This window comes from the organism of the source record quoted next (genome assembly GCF_019968955.1).
Source record: "MAG: Porospora cf. gigantea A chromosome Unknown PgA_NODE_538_length_15502_cov_346.919, whole genome shotgun sequence".
NCBI classification, from domain to species: Eukaryota; Apicomplexa; class Conoidasida; order Eugregarinorida; family Porosporidae; genus Porospora; species Porospora cf. gigantea A.
Window position 1 is genome coordinate 1 of NW_027151754.1, and position 15502 is coordinate 15502.

The 15502-nt window shown below is 55.8% G+C and overlaps 9 protein-coding genes across 16 annotated transcripts; 5 read left to right on the top strand and 4 right to left on the bottom strand.

Moving 5' to 3' along the window:
- Positions 1–116: 116 nt before the first annotated feature.
- On the top strand, positions 117–2045 carry KVP18_001839 (uncharacterized protein; the record flags this gene model as incomplete). Its single annotated transcript, XM_067952232.1, has 1 exon — positions 117–2045. One exon carries the CDS (start codon positions 117–119, stop codon positions 2043–2045), a length of 1929 nt encoding a protein of 642 aa, XP_067807855.1.
- Positions 2046–2061: 16 nt separating this feature from the next.
- KVP18_001844 (uncharacterized protein) lies at positions 2062–3177 on the bottom strand (the record flags this gene model as incomplete). Its single annotated transcript, XM_067952242.1, has 1 exon — positions 2062–3177. One exon carries the CDS (start codon positions 3175–3177, stop codon positions 2062–2064), a length of 1116 nt encoding a protein of 371 aa, XP_067807864.1.
- Positions 3178–3246: 69 nt separating this feature from the next.
- Positions 3247–4599, bottom strand: KVP18_001843 (uncharacterized protein; the record flags this gene model as incomplete). 2 transcript variants are annotated; one of them, XM_067952241.1, is made up of 3 exons in its annotated part: positions 3247–3851; positions 3881–4522; positions 4551–4599. In XM_067952241.1, 3 exons carry the CDS (start codon positions 4597–4599, stop codon positions 3247–3249), a joined length of 1296 nt encoding a protein of 431 aa, XP_067807863.1. The 2 variants fall into 2 exon arrangements, with proteins under 2 accessions (XP_067807863.1, XP_067807862.1); XM_067952240.1 differs by lacking the exon at positions 4551–4599 and having other exon boundaries at positions 3881–4298.
- KVP18_001840 (uncharacterized protein) lies at positions 4304–4492 on the top strand (the record flags this gene model as incomplete). The annotated part of the gene is made up of 1 exon (XM_067952234.1): positions 4304–4492. One exon carries the CDS (start codon positions 4304–4306, stop codon positions 4490–4492), a length of 189 nt encoding a protein of 62 aa, XP_067807856.1.
- Positions 4600–4984: 385 nt separating the features above from the next.
- On the top strand, positions 4985–9547 carry KVP18_001837 (uncharacterized protein; the record flags this gene model as incomplete). Of its 3 annotated transcripts, XM_067952227.1 has the most annotated exons (5): positions 4985–5067; positions 5093–5703; positions 5733–5863; positions 5904–8753; positions 8834–9547. In XM_067952227.1, 5 exons carry the CDS (start codon positions 4985–4987, stop codon positions 9545–9547), a joined length of 4389 nt encoding a protein of 1462 aa, XP_067807850.1. The 3 variants fall into 3 exon arrangements, with proteins under 3 accessions (XP_067807850.1, XP_067807851.1, XP_067807852.1); XM_067952228.1 differs by lacking the exons at positions 5904–8753; positions 8834–9547 and having other exon boundaries at positions 5093–5765; XM_067952229.1 differs by lacking the exons at positions 4985–5067; positions 5093–5703; positions 5733–5863 and having other exon boundaries at positions 5973–8753.
- Positions 9548–9615: 68 nt separating this feature from the next.
- Positions 9616–10374, bottom strand: KVP18_001842 (uncharacterized protein; the record flags this gene model as incomplete). The annotated part of the gene is made up of 1 exon (XM_067952239.1): positions 9616–10374. One exon carries the CDS (start codon positions 10372–10374, stop codon positions 9616–9618), a length of 759 nt encoding a protein of 252 aa, XP_067807861.1.
- A 301-nt stretch (positions 10375–10675) lies between these two features.
- On the top strand, positions 10676–12019 carry KVP18_001841 (uncharacterized protein; the record flags this gene model as incomplete). Of its 4 annotated transcripts, XM_067952235.1 has the most annotated exons (3): positions 10676–10975; positions 11004–11450; positions 11477–12019. In XM_067952235.1, the coding sequence occupies 3 exons, from the start codon at positions 10676–10678 to the stop codon at positions 12017–12019; spliced, it is 1290 nt and encodes a 429-aa protein (XP_067807857.1). The 4 variants fall into 4 exon arrangements, with proteins under 4 accessions (XP_067807857.1, XP_067807858.1, XP_067807860.1 ...); XM_067952236.1 differs by lacking the exon at positions 11477–12019 and having other exon boundaries at positions 10676–11017; XM_067952238.1 differs by lacking the exon at positions 10676–10975 and having other exon boundaries at positions 11106–11495.
- A 60-nt stretch (positions 12020–12079) lies between these two features.
- Positions 12080–14817, top strand: KVP18_001838 (uncharacterized protein; the record flags this gene model as incomplete). Of its 2 annotated transcripts, none has more annotated exons than XM_067952230.1 (2): positions 12080–12580; positions 12607–14817. In XM_067952230.1, the coding sequence occupies 2 exons, from the start codon at positions 12080–12082 to the stop codon at positions 14815–14817; spliced, it is 2712 nt and encodes a 903-aa protein (XP_067807853.1). The 2 variants fall into 2 exon arrangements, with proteins under 2 accessions (XP_067807853.1, XP_067807854.1); XM_067952231.1 differs by having other exon boundaries at positions 12452–12580.
- Positions 14818–14902: 85 nt separating this feature from the next.
- On the bottom strand, positions 14903–15469 carry KVP18_001845 (uncharacterized protein; the record flags this gene model as incomplete). The annotated part of the gene is made up of 1 exon (XM_067952243.1): positions 14903–15469. One exon carries the CDS (start codon positions 15467–15469, stop codon positions 14903–14905), a length of 567 nt encoding a protein of 188 aa, XP_067807865.1.
- Positions 15470–15502: the final 33 nt, after the last annotated feature.

Here is a 15502-nt window from a genome sequence, read left to right on the forward strand (position 1 = left end):
CCTCCTTGGAGGCTACGGTCGGCGTTCCTGTGCAGTTCAGTACTGTTAACGGTCCCGTCATAGCTCGATACCCCACTCAGACCTCCGGAGAGCAGGGCAGTCCACGCGACCGGCAAATGCAAGCCAACGACTACATCCCCTTCGACATACAAAGGACTGAGTCACCGATGGGTCATAGCTTCAAACACGGCGCATCCCCTTTGAGGGAAGCCAGCTCGCCAGTGTTCACTCACCAGACCGTCAAGTCTCTAAGTCTCAGTGTGGAGCACCATCCGTCGCTCATTATCAAATCGCCACCGTTGTTGGCTACGGAGCCGCAGTCGCCGGTGGAAATCCAGGATCCTCTTGACCCCTTCGCCACTCAGCCTCCTAGCTTCTTCGACTCCGGCTCGACAGTAGCGGCTTTTGCCAGCTCTGTCATGCCGTTACCACCTCATTTGGCTTCGGGTCTTTTTGGGGCGACGGGCCTGGATTCAAGCAGCGCAACCATCCAGCTACCTCACCTGCCTTCGAGCACCAACAGTTTGAACTACTGCTCAGGACCGCTATCCCACCCGATAGGTGGGCGTGAATGTCCTCCATCTGAAGCTATGTTTTCCGGAAGTAACCCCTTCGTGAACTGCAGGGACGCAACCACGACTCACATGAGCACTGGCACATCACATCCCAGTTCAATCAACCTGCCTATATCCCCTCTGCTATCTCAGACTGGTAGCAATCAGCGCTCTGCGCCTTGCCCTATCCGATGCATGGGCACTCCCACCATGATCACCAACTCCGTTCCTCTATCACTATCTCAGACCGATAGCATTCAGCACTCCGTGCCTTGCCCTATCAGAAGCATGGCGACTCCCAGCATGACTCGCATGCAAGCCTCCAGCTTCGTGCCTTTACCCTGCATCCCGTCCCAGTCTCAGTTTGATAGCAATCTGGGGTCCGTCTCGCAGATATCTGGTCCGCTCGCTTCCCACGGAGTGCCCCCCCAAAGTTTCTTGCAACAGTTTGCACAGGCAACCAACTACGACAAGCTCGCCGAGGCACAGGCTCAGGAGGATGTTGAGCCTCCACGATTTTCCAGCCCTTTCCGGGCGACAAGGCCGTCGCACACATCTGCTCCTTTTACTAATTCCGGTGTCACCGAGCTGCCTCGACGTCAACAGCCTCCTATTACAGCAGCCATCGAGTACACCACCTTCCAAGGGCAGTTCCACGGTCGGACTGACAGTGCCACCTCCATGTCCAGTGCGTCGTCTACATCCAGCGTCATCGTCGTTGACCACGGGACAGTATTGTCTGCGAAGCTACCATTAATTGGGCATCCGCAAGCGACGGTGCCGACCACATTCCAAAGGCCACTGGTGCATGCTGTCACCACCATGCAGATACCGTCCCCGCTCCGGCCCAGTCCTCTACACTTGCCAGCGTCAAGCTGGCAAGTTCCAAGCTGCAGGCCTGCTCTGTCTGCCGAAGCTGGCTGGAGAGCGCCGTTGTCGAGTAGACCAATTGTGGCTCCACGGCCGCCGCATGCGACACATGCATCAGTGTACCCCAACGGCGCGCTCGCATCTGCTGGAATGCGATTCGTACAGCACCCAGTAACGACCATGAGCTTTCTGAATCGGCAAACCTCTCTGCCACCCAGTCCGTTGGTGCCTGGTGTGGGGTCGAAGGTGGCGGAAGCTCACGCATATCAGCCCTCTGCAATGACTGGCTCGCCTCAGATGCGGGCGTCTCCCACTTTCGGAATGAGACCTCGCACATCTCTGATTCCGCCACTGAATTTGAACTCGCCCATTGTGTCCCCAGTCAAACATAGGTCTCCAACTATGACTACGCGGTCCAACAGAGATGAGGCCGTGTTGCACGTGAGGAAGGGAGCACTTTCCGCAACGAGTCCCAACGTCGAGTTGAAACTGGAGCGTCCGCGGTCAGGCGCTAGCACTGACCGTGGCCGCTCAGCCTCCTTCTGGCGGACGTGCACTCACAGTTTCTGGCCTTTCAGCCCTCAAGACTTGAGCGCCGAAGCAAGATCCAAGCGCAGGTGATTTTCATTGTGGTGCACTACACGCATTTCCGAATGGCGATAGACGAACCTGTCTCCTCGTACTCTTCTGCACATATCCACATCTGTCCGAAAGTGTGCAGAGATCCCAAAATGCTACCCCCGATCCAGGTAGCGAATCGACGCTCGTGCGTACCTGACGGCATGATAAGCTTGTACTTTTGAGATCCCAAGAACGAATCGGCAGCCCAGTCGTCCATAACCCTCCCAGCAAACCCACGAGTCAGGGTGAGACCGCCCAACATTGCAGCTCCCTGCATGAGGGCGCGCCTGATGTCCGGATCAGTCTGCTGCACCACGGAGGCCACACAGCTTATCAGTCCTGGAGATGCCACGTCTGCGGGCTTGAAGATGCAGTCGGGCACCTGGATAGAGGCGACATCCGCAGCGCTGACGACAGTCCCGTCAGGCATCTCGTATTGCGATGCGGCTGCGTTGTCAGCCGAGGCCTCGCACAGAGACTTCCAGTCCTTCACAGTCGTCTTTCCGACGATTCGTCCTACGGCTTCCCTGGCTGACCGCAAATGCTGTTGCATTCGGAAACTCAACGGAGTAGAATACCCTAATGATTTCCGCAGCTCCTCATCCAGAGCCATTCCTCCGAGATTGAACGTTTGCTGGTTCCGCTCCAATACGAATCCGTCTATTACGGGAGCCACCGTACAGCCCTTGTGAGAGAGGTGGGTACATAAGCCGTTGCCTCTCCCAACGGAAATCAGCGCCAATGTCGACTTTCGGGCGATGAACCCGGCTGAGCACTCGAACGTCTGAAACAAGCTGTCGCACAGTGCCATCCGTGACGCTGCGTCACACGTGTAGGGCTCGGTGATCATGACTGGGCGGTCCTTTGGGTCGGTTCTCAAATTTTGCTCCAGTGTCTGAGTTAGCAGGGCTTCTAGAAGAGTCTTGTCAACTCGAACGTTTCCTGTGTCGTCGTTCAGAGGGTGGCGCACAGGGCCGTCATAAAGAGAGTCGACGAGCTTGCCGCCCTCCCCTAAACAGCTGTTAACGTACTGAGAGGGTCCGTCGTCGCCCGCGAAGCCTATCTTGGAGTACAAGCACCCAATATCGACCACCACAGCACCCACGGAATCGCCCATGGCCTTCTCAGACATTTTTTTCCGGAATTCCACAGCAGATTGATCACGGACATGACGCAATACACACTTCAAAGCATTGCGCTCTCACTCCACCAACTTCTTAAGGTGGGTCTTCACAGATTCTTGCAGAAGAATTCTAATACGAACCGGCACCTCCGGATCGTCCGTCAGCTGCCCGACCTTGGTGTCCACGAAGTCGCAGTACTGCTGCTTACTGTTGCTGTGAATTATTTTGGCCCCTGCGTTCTCCATGAAGGGGCAGAGCGCCTCAAGCCGCTGCGCGTCCTTGCCCTCCACCAGCTCTTCCATGATGCCGATGGCACATCGCGCCGGAAGCAAGTTGTGTGCAAGCAGGAGGCCGACGAACCGTAATAAGCCCGTCTGCTTCTCCTGGTACTTCAGGAACTCCTCAAACTCCTCCTCCTCAGTGAGGTCCGCTGCTGGTTCGAATTTGGTTTCGATGCTGGCCTTGAAGTTACGCTCGAGACGATCAATGACCAACCAGCGGAAGAGCCGCTCCGGCTTTCTCGTGTTCTCCTTAAGTTCATCAGAACTCTGTAGGATTTTAGACAACTCGTCACCCATCTCCTTCACCAGTCGAGAGTATAGGAAAGCAGACTGCTGCTGGGCCACGGCCTTTTCAAAAAGCAGTTCAATGAGGCATTGAACGTGAACCACAGACTTCATGCCTGTGTGAGAAAAGAACCGCGTGACTTACCGCACTGAGTGACAAGTCGGTCTTTCAGCCGGTCGAAGTTGGTATCAGTCAGTTTGTTGAGGGTGGAACGCAGCTTTCGTTGTACTAGTTTATCCTCATCGGTCTTATCGCGCTCTTGAGCCGCCAGCCAAGAGCTTTCGTCATAAGTCCTCCTGTTCATGGGGTCATTGGCGGCCCTCTCCCACACCTCCACATCCGCACGACTATCGTTGTGTGTGGGTGTTGTCAAATCGGAAGGCGGCTCACTGGACTTGAGAATGGTCTTAGGAACCACCAGCTGAGTCGGAGCATGCACGCATTGAGAGCGAACGCCGACCAACAGGTCGACACCATAAATCGGACCCCTCTCGGATATCATTGTCGGGGGGTCAAAGGACCCCGCGACGCAATCTTCATGAGTTCGGTACCCGAGTAACATCCAAAATGGGTACGTTTGATGCGAAGCGGGAAACGCCTGACGGAGGTGGTCGAGGTCGATCGGACCTAGAGACGGCTGAGACGCCACTCGAAAATCACCGCCCTCCCTATAGCCTCGTGTCTTACTGGGTTGGCCTCGGCCGCCCCGAGGCACCGAGGCAGCGCCCCCTCCTCGCTCTCTCCGCGCCGAGTTAGGCGCCGCCACAGCTCGGCGTTCCGCACGTTCTGCGTAATGGCTCCCTAAAGCTCTCACCAGTTCGCTTCTTAGCTTTCGACTCCACAGTTTGCCATCCGTCCGTCATGAAACTAGTTGTAGGTTCTGCTTGATAATTGATGCTCTCCCGGCGAATAGTCGGTGCGAGCTAGAAAACGCTCTTTTTCGTACTGAGTCCTGTGTGGGGTTATGAAACAGTATTGGCTGTGTGATAGGTTCCCGGCAACGATCATGCGGAGAGACTTCATCGGTCTAGCGGCGGTATCGTCATCATTGTTCATTCACGAAGTGCCATCGTTCCTGCAGTTGAATTCTCAGGAAGTTCCGTTGACTTTACCTGGAGGGTCAAAGAACTGCAAATGCAAGCTGGAGGTCAGCACTCCAAAAGTTCGCTTCCAGCAAAATCGCTCAAATTCGTTGTCTCCAGATGTGCAGTGGGTGTAGCTGGTGGCTCAAAACTAATAATGTGTGTGATGCGCCAAGGTGCACTAATCACTGGCGTAGGACACAACAAATCCGCATTTGTCAACGAATGGCAGAGCAGTAGGCGTCGTTTGTAGGTTCAATCTAACTCTTTTCAGGTCGGGATTCGTACGCTCCGCTGATTTGTCCGCCCTGGACTCTCTGAAGGGCGCATCGAAATCCAAGGATGCCAGCAAGAACAAGCCTCGTAGCAAACGCCGCCGAACAGTGTTGGAGCCGGGTCGTAAGCGCCAGAAGCAAGCAGAAACCGCTGACAGCGAGATTCTGGACATGATGACAAAGCACCCCAACTACGCCCGGCTCAAAGTGCGAACGCTGGTGGCAGGCACCGTTCTCTTGTGTAAGATTGTCGGGTTGCGCCCTGATGGCTTGAGGCTGGCGTTGCCTAACGGAATTTTTGGACTCGTGCCCAAAACGGATATCACCTCCAGCAACCCGCAGGACGTTTATCCGAGTGGTCAGTGGGTCATGGCCTTGGTTACTGAGAACTCGCCAAGCCTCCTTTTGACGCTGAACCCGGCTGCGATTAACAGTGGGTGTCAGAACCAGCTGTCCCAAGTCGGGTTGGCTTTGGCGGCCACTGTGGTGAGCCTGCAAGAGAAGGGAGTCGTTCTCGACGTTGGACTGAAAAACGTCCAATGTTTCTTGAGAATGGACACCGCTGTGACGTGCCTCGGCGAGTCTCCCCACCCCTTCCAACGAGACGAATGTAGGCGGCGAGGTGGCTTCGATATGCAGTTCTCAGCGGTCTGCGTCCCGGAACGCCTCTAGTAGCCACGGTGAAGGAGCGGAATAGCCGCCACGTTCTGGTGTCGGTTGACCCGTCGGTAGGGTTTGATTCCGAGCGCCGGATCTCGAATGTGAAATCGGTGAGTAGTCGAAGCAGGCGTGCGGCTCATGTGTTTGCAGATACGACCCGGATGTCTAGTGCAGTGTACCGTGAGGACCATCACCGCGCTGACTCCCTCTACTGGAGAAATGACCACCACCCCTGTGCTGCCGCTGCAACAAGCCTTTGAGGATCTGGCTCTGGTCTGCTGCAAGTCCATTCGCCTGAAGGGCCTCAGCGGACACTGGGCGCCCCCGTCAACCGCTAAGAGCGGCCCGATTATAAAGACCGGAGTCACCCGGTGGGGGCGCGTTGTCGGAGTGGTTCCTCATACCAATGGGGAGCATGTCGTTGTCTCATTCTTACCTCACGTCGTCGATATGGGCTCAGTGGAGGCTCGGATCGGTGAACGCTGCATCACAAGAGGATTGAATCTGGAGAAGCTGACGCTCTGTCAGGTTGACAAGAGCTTCGGCGTTTACGGCACTGTCGTGGAGTCCGGAGTGACCACGCCTTGCTTCGCGAGCTCCAAGGGCTGCAAGCAGTACAAAGACGACTGGCATCGGAGCCTGTACGTAGGCCAGAACCTTGCTGCCCGTGTAACTGGGTGGAACCCAGTCGACGGTGCGGCCCTGGTCGAGTTTCCTGATGAGTCACTGGTTGGTTTTGCTTGCGACCTCAGTGTTGGCGCTGTCGTTAAGGTCACAGTGGAAGAACACCATGATACCTACCTTCTTGTGGCGATCATTGGGACCAAGCTAAAAGGACGTGTGTCTTTGTTGGACATCGCCGATATCGTCCCTCAAAAAATCGACCGCATGCATTACCACACTGGCAAGAAGTTCACATGTCGCATCAGGAACATCAACTCGGAGACCAACAGGATTGACCTAACTATGAGGCAGTCCGAAATTAACCAGGAGCACATCGTTAGCGACATTTCCATGCTGGCTCCAGGCGCCCTGGTCAGTGGCGTTGTCTCGATGCTGGAGCCGGACCGCATGCTAGTGCGGCTCTTCGGTTCAGTCCGAGTGATGGTTAACGCCAAGCACCTGACAGCGGCGAGCCAGGCACGACGATGCTTTTCTCTGGGCGAGTCCGTTTCGCTGAAGATTCTGGATGTCAAGCCGGAGGAGGGGAGAGCTTTTGGAACTCCGGATGTCAACTTTGAGGACTTCGATGTGCTTGATCGAGCATTGGCTCTTTCTTTGGACGTGTCTGGTGGGGGTCTGGTCTCGACCACGGGCAGTCTGAGGGTGGGCCGAGTTCCGTTGGACTCCATTAACGTGCTGTCAGTCGTGGACTTGCCCTGCGGTCCTCCAGTGCTAGTACTCGGCGTGCCGAGTGCAGGACGTACACTTGTGGGGTTGATGCCTGTCGGTCATCTCTCAGACGACCGCGTGATGGTATCTGCTGCCGATATCCGAAAGGCCATCTGCTTGCCCTCGTTGCTGGTGGGTGTTGCCAACGCCATAGGTACCGAGGTCGACAGCCTGGTATGTTTAGCTAGGCGCGTCCGTGTGGCGGATTACTTGAACATCGAACAGAACGATCTTTACCTTCCTCTATTCTCGGCGAAACCTTCGGTCGTCGACAGGTTGTCAACCGCTGATCTGGTTAACCCCGCCGACCTGGAGCCGAGCACCGCCCAATGCGCTTGGATTCGCCAGCGAATGAGTTCTGGTTTCATTCTCGCCGTAGGGCGCCCACACATCAGTGTGTTCATGCGCTATACTGAGTGGAAGTACACCGATGCCGACAAGTTTTTTACTGACTTCTCCGAAGGGATGACCGTCCGAGGTCGTCTCGTCATTAAGGACGACGTCAGAGTTCTGCGTCCTCTTCCCACTGACACTGGGAAGTCCAAGACGTGCTTGGATATCAACAAGTCCTCGTCGATGGCAGATCAGTGCCGCGAGGTGTACGAGCAGGTAGGCGCCGTGGTCGTCGCAGGCCGTATTCGAGGGAAGTTCGCGGATGAACTTAAGGTTCAATTGTTGCCCTTCCACAAGGTTTTTGCCCGAGTGCACGTCACTGAGATCACAGATGAATGGGAAGTCGGTACGCGGCCCTTGGACATGGTGGGAGTGAACGACGACGTCCAAGTGAGGGTGCTAGGACCATCGTCACGGCCTCGAGCCAATAACCAGCACGTCTACCTCGAGGCGTCGAGCCGACCGTCCCAAATTCAGGGGTCTTCCACAGATAGCGTAGCATTCAGGCCGCTGCGCGCCGTTTCGCTATCGCGAGATCAGGTGCTATCGGGAGGCGTAGTGTGCAGCGCAGACTACTCGAAGGGCCTGTTCGTTGCTCTGTCTCGAACGCTGACTGTTCGCGTTCCGCTGTTCCACATCAAGGGGGAGTGGATTTCGTTTGAGGAGGCTGAGAAAACCTGTCCTTTTGGATCCGTCGTTGGACCTCTCCGCGTGACCAAGTTGGAAGGCGAACGAGCCACCGTTTCTCTGGTGACCAACAAAAAACAGCTGACTTGCCCAACGGAGGCTGACGTCTTGCAGTCGGATGACGAGGTGCTTGATGAAGAAAGCGATGCTGAGGTCGAACCGACCCCACAGGCAGACCTTCTCGGCTCGGATGAGGAAGAGGAGCCGTCGTCAGATGAGGGGGTGGTCTCAGACGTCATGGTCGAAGACACGGAGGACTCGCAGATATCGGATGCTGAGAACATTCCGGAAAAGCGGCGGCGGAGAAAAAAGACTCCGACTCTACGGGAGCGTGCTGCCGCCCTTATAGCGTCTCCGGACCACGACAAGCTCGACACCGTCGAGGACTACGAACGCCTAATGGTGACAAAAAAGGACGCCTCGGCCGCCTGGATAAAGTACATGGCGTACTTCGTGCAGCTCGACCAGATTGGGAAGGCCCGAGAAGTGGCGGAGAGGTCGATAAAGGCCATCAATTATCGGGAGGAGGTGGGTGCATCAGTGCCTGTTTTGTCGTTATCTGTTTCGTTATCTGTTTCGTTTTCTGTTCCGCTTTTAACGTTTTCCAGAAGGAAAGGTTCAACATCTGGGTGGCCTACATGAACATGGAGGCGGCCTTCGGGACGCCCCACTCCCTCGAAGCTGTCTCCAAGAGAGCGCAGACCTACGCAGACGAGCGCAAGGTGCTGGACCAGCTGATACGCATCCATGAGGCCCGAGGCAGCTGGGAAGCCTGCAGACAGGTTTGCAAGCAGAGCGTCACAAAGTTCGGCCAGGAGGTCGAGCCTTGGCGTCGGTTCCTAGAGGTGATGTTGAAGCAGGCCAAGGGTGAGACCGGGGTTGGACGCTCGCAGGCGCTGGATGAAGCGCGAAAGGTGTTTGTTCAGTGCCTTCGCCAGTTGCCGGAAAGCAAGCATGTCGAGATTACAATCAAGTACGCTAAGCTCGAGTACGCCTACGGTTCTCGTGACAGGGGCAAATCTCTGTTCGACGCGCTCGTAGGCAGCCGACCGAAGCGGACTGACCTCTGGCTGGTCTTCATCGATGCTCACATCAAGCACTGGTCGCCGCCCGTAGCCGAGGACGATGTTTTCCGTCGTGAAGGTGTGAAGAGCATTCGAGAGCTGTTCGAGCGCGCGACCAGCCTGCCGCTGAAACCTTTCAAGATGGTTCCCTTCTACAAGAAGTGGGTGGAATTCGAAACTGAGTGTGGCCTTGATCCTGTAAGAGTCCAGAGAAAAGCCGAGTTGTACATCAAGGACTGGGAAGCCAGAAAGGATTAGGAAGGAATAATTGTGGTGCTTTTTTTCTCTCGTGTGGACACCAATGAGTACAGCCGAATAGCTGAAAATCAACGTTGGCTGAGATTAAGCTCCATCACCACAGCACCCAGAACTAACAAGTCCCCACTGGATACAACCAACGCCAATGGCAGTCTGCGGGGCAGACCACCTCCAACCGCGTGGAGTAGAACGTCATCCAGCGCCGTCGCTTCAGATATCCGACGCCAGATCTCATTTCTCACGTTTGCTGGACAGAGCACGGGGTCGAAATGCAGTATCACCGGCCTGTCTGATTCACCGAGCGCGAAGTAGACAACCTTCAATAGGTGGCCAAAGCAGTCTGCAAGCAGCTTAGGAGAGTCAGCCACTCGCGCCGCGCTCAATAGGCCGCAGTAGACCTCAATGCGTCCCTCAACCTCCATTAGGCGCCATGCGGCCACCACATCGGCCATGTGGCCGTAGACCACGATTGAGTCCGTGGCTTGTGACGGCATGGCCTGGATGAATCGCATCAGTCGGACTTGCTGATCGATGTGAGCCCCTGAGTGGAGGAAGAGCGAAAGCCGCCGGGTGATGATATGACGGGTGTCGTCCTGGGGAGATATTACGTGCGACCAGTCCACGCCTCTTTCACGTAGAATAACGTCCATGTCCGTTACTTGGGGCGAATCCCGTAAGGCGACGCGGAACTCGTCGTCAACTGGAATCAAAAGGCTGTGCGGTCCCAGTGAGACGATTTCTGCTTCAGGTCGCATGAGATGCATGCCAGCAGCAACTGACAACGTGGTCACCTGCTCAGTTACAGGGGTGACGAGCACACGGGACATCTAATTGTTCCTGCTCGAACATGGCACAAACGCCCCACAGTGAAGGGAAGCCGGCGGTAGTCCACTACACTACCGTCTGATATGTCAGATGATCAGATATTCAAACGCATCATTGAAAGCAATCGAATTGTAGACTTATTCAAATGGTGATGGTGTGAATGCTGATTTCTACAACAATTCTGAAAACGAGCGAAGCCGCGCGTACTATCCTCATAAATGATTACGTGCTTCAACGAGACCCGCGCGTGCGTCAAGTGACGTAATTCGGCATATTGACTACACGTGTCAACATCCAAGAGTAATGGCCGACGTCTTCCCAAGCCGAGTCCAACAGGAGACCTTCGTCACCAGACATGACATCAAGCTTCAGCTGTACTGCAAGACCTCGTTAGTGCCCAAATGCATCGTGGTCTTAACCCACGGGGTGCAGTCCCACGCCGCGTTCGAGTGGATGAGCTACCCGGTGCAACTGGGAGGACAAATGAGAGTGGAGAGCGGCAGCGAGAAGTCGTGGCTCTCCAAGTTGGCGGATGAGTTGCCTGCTGACGTCTGGGCGTACGATATTCAGGGACACGGACGATCAGGTGGGAAGAGGGGAAACGTAAGGCACGGGGTCAGCGATGAGGCAGGTAAGGGTGTTTGAGGACTACAGCTGCGATCTGCTGGAGATCGTTAGTTACATTCAGGGGAAGGCGACGGCGGCTGGTCGTGGATCAATACCATGCTATCTCATGGGTATCTCTATGGGTGGCTGTATCACTTGTCGAGCTGTGGAGATATTAGGCCTCGCGCTACTACAGCCAGGGGACGCCTCAGCCGACAAAGCCATCGGTCGCATCCTAGAGAATCGAGACCGATTTATCTTCAGAGGGGAATATCCTGTTCCCAAGTTAGAGCCGCAAGTGGATGGAGTCATCCTTTTGGCGCCCATGCTGAGTCTTGAGAAGCTCAAGAAACGCACATCGCACAAGTTAATGATGCCGTTTGCGGGCATCGTATCTCGGTATCTGCCGGGTTTGAAGGTGGGGGCCGTAGCTCCTAACGAAAAGTTTCCCTATGTAGATCAGCAAAAGAAAGTGGGAACTAGTGGCGACTCATATAGATTGATAAGCTGGCTATAACGGGCAAGACACCGGCACGGTTGTGTGCACAGGCCCTACGCGCTGTCGACGCCGTGAACCAGTCAGCCGCCGCGCTTGGGAGGCACACCGAAGTGGGTACCTTCATGTTGCGCATCTACCACTCCGAAAACGACGGTATGTGTGATCCGGATGGGTCCAAAACTTTCATACTGAAGCCGCCGCTAAAAGACAAAAAGCTGTTCCTTTTAGACAAGAGCGCCACGCTTTCGGACTCGGAGTTCCTAGAATGCATACGACTCGACATGTGGCATTATCTGACATTGGAGCCTGCGACTGCCACACTCAGGGAGCACGTTACGAACCAGATCAAGTGCCACCTCGACCGGACCTCTCGTGGGAATGTGCCCGTTGTGAAGGAGGCCAATCTGGATCTTACAAACGTCGACGACGAAATACAAGCTGCGCGGGCCGCGGAGCAGAACGCCATGGACTTGGACGACTTCGGCGGAGAGGACACCGACTTCGATGTTCCGTACAATGAGCCCTCGTCTGACGAAGAGTGAATAGCGTGTCGCCTTGTATTGTCTTCGTGGGACCCAAAAGTGTCCAATTCAGGCCAGTCGATGTTGTCCCATCATACTTGCACCGGCCTATCATTACCTTGCCCACACACCCCTGTGGTTTGCTCGGGCTCGCAGGTGAGGGCAGCCGGATTTGTACTCGACTCCCCACAAGCCATCGTTGGATGTCAAACCCACGACAACCTCCTCGCAGCATGGAGCGTAAACTGGCTAACGGCGGTGGATTTGACCTTCAAAGGCTGTTGTGCCGTCGCGGCGGCCGTGAGGTGGCAGGTCCGAACTCCCTGCCATCTCGGAAGAGTTTTGCGGACTACAACGCTCGGAGGGAACCTAGTGTCCGTGCACTCATATGGAGCGTTGGTGGTCTGGTCTGAGGGCCACATTGTTGGTACTGTGGACTCGCCAGACGCCAAAATGCCCAACCTTTATACGGCAGATGTCGTCCGATTGGAAACCTCGCTATTGGTAGCGGGAGGCAGTCCCTTCGGAGAGGTGTTTGTGTGGAACGTCCTGGGAGGAGAGCCGACGAACCTTCGACGAGTGGTGGGGTAGATCTGCTTCTCACATAGACTCGCCATTGGGGTGCCGTGTATGGATGTCGTCTGCTGAAGGAGATACTGGTGACTGTATCGGACGACAGACGAGTGATTGTCACACCCACGGCGACCGACGCCGACCTCAGTTCCGAGAGTACAGTACTGTACGGCCACAATGGCCGGTTGTGGGACGTAGATGCTGCCCCCACGACGACTGGCTGGCTCATAGCTACTGTCGGTGAGGACTCCCAGTGTCTTGTGTGGCACCTTGTGGAAGGGAAGGGGTCCTTGCTCATCTCGTGGGGCGGCTTCGGCGCCAGAGGCCTTCGCCGTGTGGCTATGCATACTAGCGTGGGGGAACCCCACAAGAAGGGACTTGGAACAGTACACTTGGCAGTAGGCGGTGAGAATGGGGAGGTCGTAGTTCGAGAATTGAGTGATGATGGCGAAGTGAACATTCAAATGGACTTCGGTGGCGTCCTGAAGTTGAAGACAACTCATGATGGCATTGTCATCCTCTCCACCCAAGGCACCCTCTCACACGCTGACGGCCGCAACCTCCTCATGGGCGGAGCGATTCCTCGCACGTCCTTCGATATCCGAGAGGGCTGGGCGGCGTTTGGGCTCGCCTTTCCAGGTGTGGAGGTGTGCCAGTTGGCCTCGGGGTCAAGCGTAGTCTGGGAAGCTTTTTCCTCAGTGCGAACGGACTGCTGCTGCATTGTGGATTCGAAACCTACCATACTACTAGCCGACTTCAAAGGGAGCTTAGTTCTTCGTACTGAAGCCGAAGTGCTTGGTCAGCTCTCTCTTGACACATGTCCCGTCGAAATCGCGCAACCGAAGAACTCTTGGATCGGACGAGGCTCTCGACGCCGGGACCCTGCCCGAGTATCCGTGATGCTCATGGACCGAGACCGCGTGTTTATTGGCGACGACGTAGGCAACTTGCACACGGTGGAGGTGAAAGACGGGCTACGGCTCATCCACACATTGAAAGGCGCGCACGGCCGACAGAAAGTCATGTCTCTGGCCATTGACGGCGAAACGCTGGTGTCTGGAGGGCATGATGGTCGCGTCTGCCGAGTCACCCGCGATTTGCAGACTCTTAGCGCGCTGTTCATGACGCCCATAAGGGGAGTCGTGCACTACGACCCGCGAAACGGGATGTGCCTTGGGTTCCGAGGGGCATTTTTGCTTCTTAAAGGCCCTGGAGGAGTGGTATGGGAACGTAGGCTAGGTTCCAGCAAATGTCAGGCCGCTCTCTATGAGGGATCTGTCTACTACCAGCACGACGGTCTTTGTAAGATGAAGATACCGCGCACGTCCACCGTGAGGAAGCCTCTTCATGACCGTGAAATCCTGCAATGTCTGCTGGTCGCTGGTAGAATAGTGACCTGCGGCGAGGACGGAAGCACTATGTTGCTGGACGAGAATACCCTACAGCCGCTGCATCGCGTTCAGTCGCCAGTGAGTGTTCGGTGCATGTGCTCTCTCGACAAGGGCCTGGTGTTCACTGCGGGCAGCGAGAACACGGTTCAGTTGTTGCAGGTGACTCATGACGGTATCTGCGTGCTGCACAGTCTGACGTTGTCATCGGAGGACGCAGCCTTGGCCCTCCATCAACGGGCCCTGTGCTGCGGACGTAGCGGACCGCGCACTGTCCTTACGGGCTTATCTGGAGGCGTCGTGGTGGAGTTGGCCGTCGAGACGGACCGACTGGTATATATGGGCGTTCAGAGGCACCAATCACCCGTAACCGCCATTTGCGGCGGCCAGATTTTCGGCCATGGCGACGGGTCCATTCAAGGGAAACCCGCTCACCTTCGAGGAGTGATGGGAATTGTCAGAGCGGGCGCCTATTTGCTTTCCGTGGGGGACGACGGCGACATTGTAGTTCAGACAAGCGCCGCAGTCTGCAGGCGCCAGTTGTCTCACGGGTCGGTTCGATGCATTATATATGTAGGGCTCTATCTCGGACGCCATTTGATCCTGTGTGGGGACTGGACCAAGACCCTGTTCGCGATGTGGCTGTCGGATCCATCGTCTATCCCCGATCTACCTTTGGTGGACGAGCCAGGGTTGGAGACCGAGCGAGCCATTGAGCCAAATGCGCTGTGTCGATTCAAGCTCAATGTCCCTGACCTTTCCGATATAACCGCTGAGATCCGTGATGACTGTCTAAGAGCTGTCGCTGTAGGCGGATCCTGCGCCGCGCAGGTTTTACTTTTTTCGTTCAGACATTAGCAACAACGATCACACTCGATTTCGGCATGTGGATCAGTCTCAATGGTTAGCACGCAGGCTACATGGGGCTCGAACTTTAGAGGTATCATGCCACTTTCTTTGGGAATTTCTTCCGACTGAGAGTCTCCAGGTTTAGTGGGGGCACCTCCGCGGGGCGCCGCTGTGTCATCACTATCCGACACGACAGAGGCGAGGTGGGCGAGTCAACGGTAAGTTCTGACTGTACGGTGGATGGTCTGCTGATGCTATGGGACCCGGAGGCCCGCTTTACTTTGACCTTAGCTTTTCGACGGACGAAGGAAGGTCCCGCTTCCAAGGGCTCCAGGGTTGGAGATGGCTTTGCTATGGGCTTTACTCCTGGTTTGATGCTGGGTTTGGCCGTTGCTTTTGGTCCGATTTCGTCAACCCCCACTTCCGAGGGCTCCGGAGCAGAAGATGGCTTTACCATCGGCTTCACTGCTGGTTTGATGCCGGGTTTGGCCGTTGCTTTTGGTCCGGTTTCATCAGGTCCCACTTTCGAGGGCTCCAGGGTTGGAGATGGCTTTGCCATGGACTTGACTCCTGGTTTGATGCCGGGTTTAGCCGTTGCTTTTGGTCCGGTTTCGTCAACCCCCACTTCCGAGGGCTCCGGAGCAGAAGATGGCTTTACCATCGGCTTCACTGCTGGTTTGATGCCGGGTTTGGC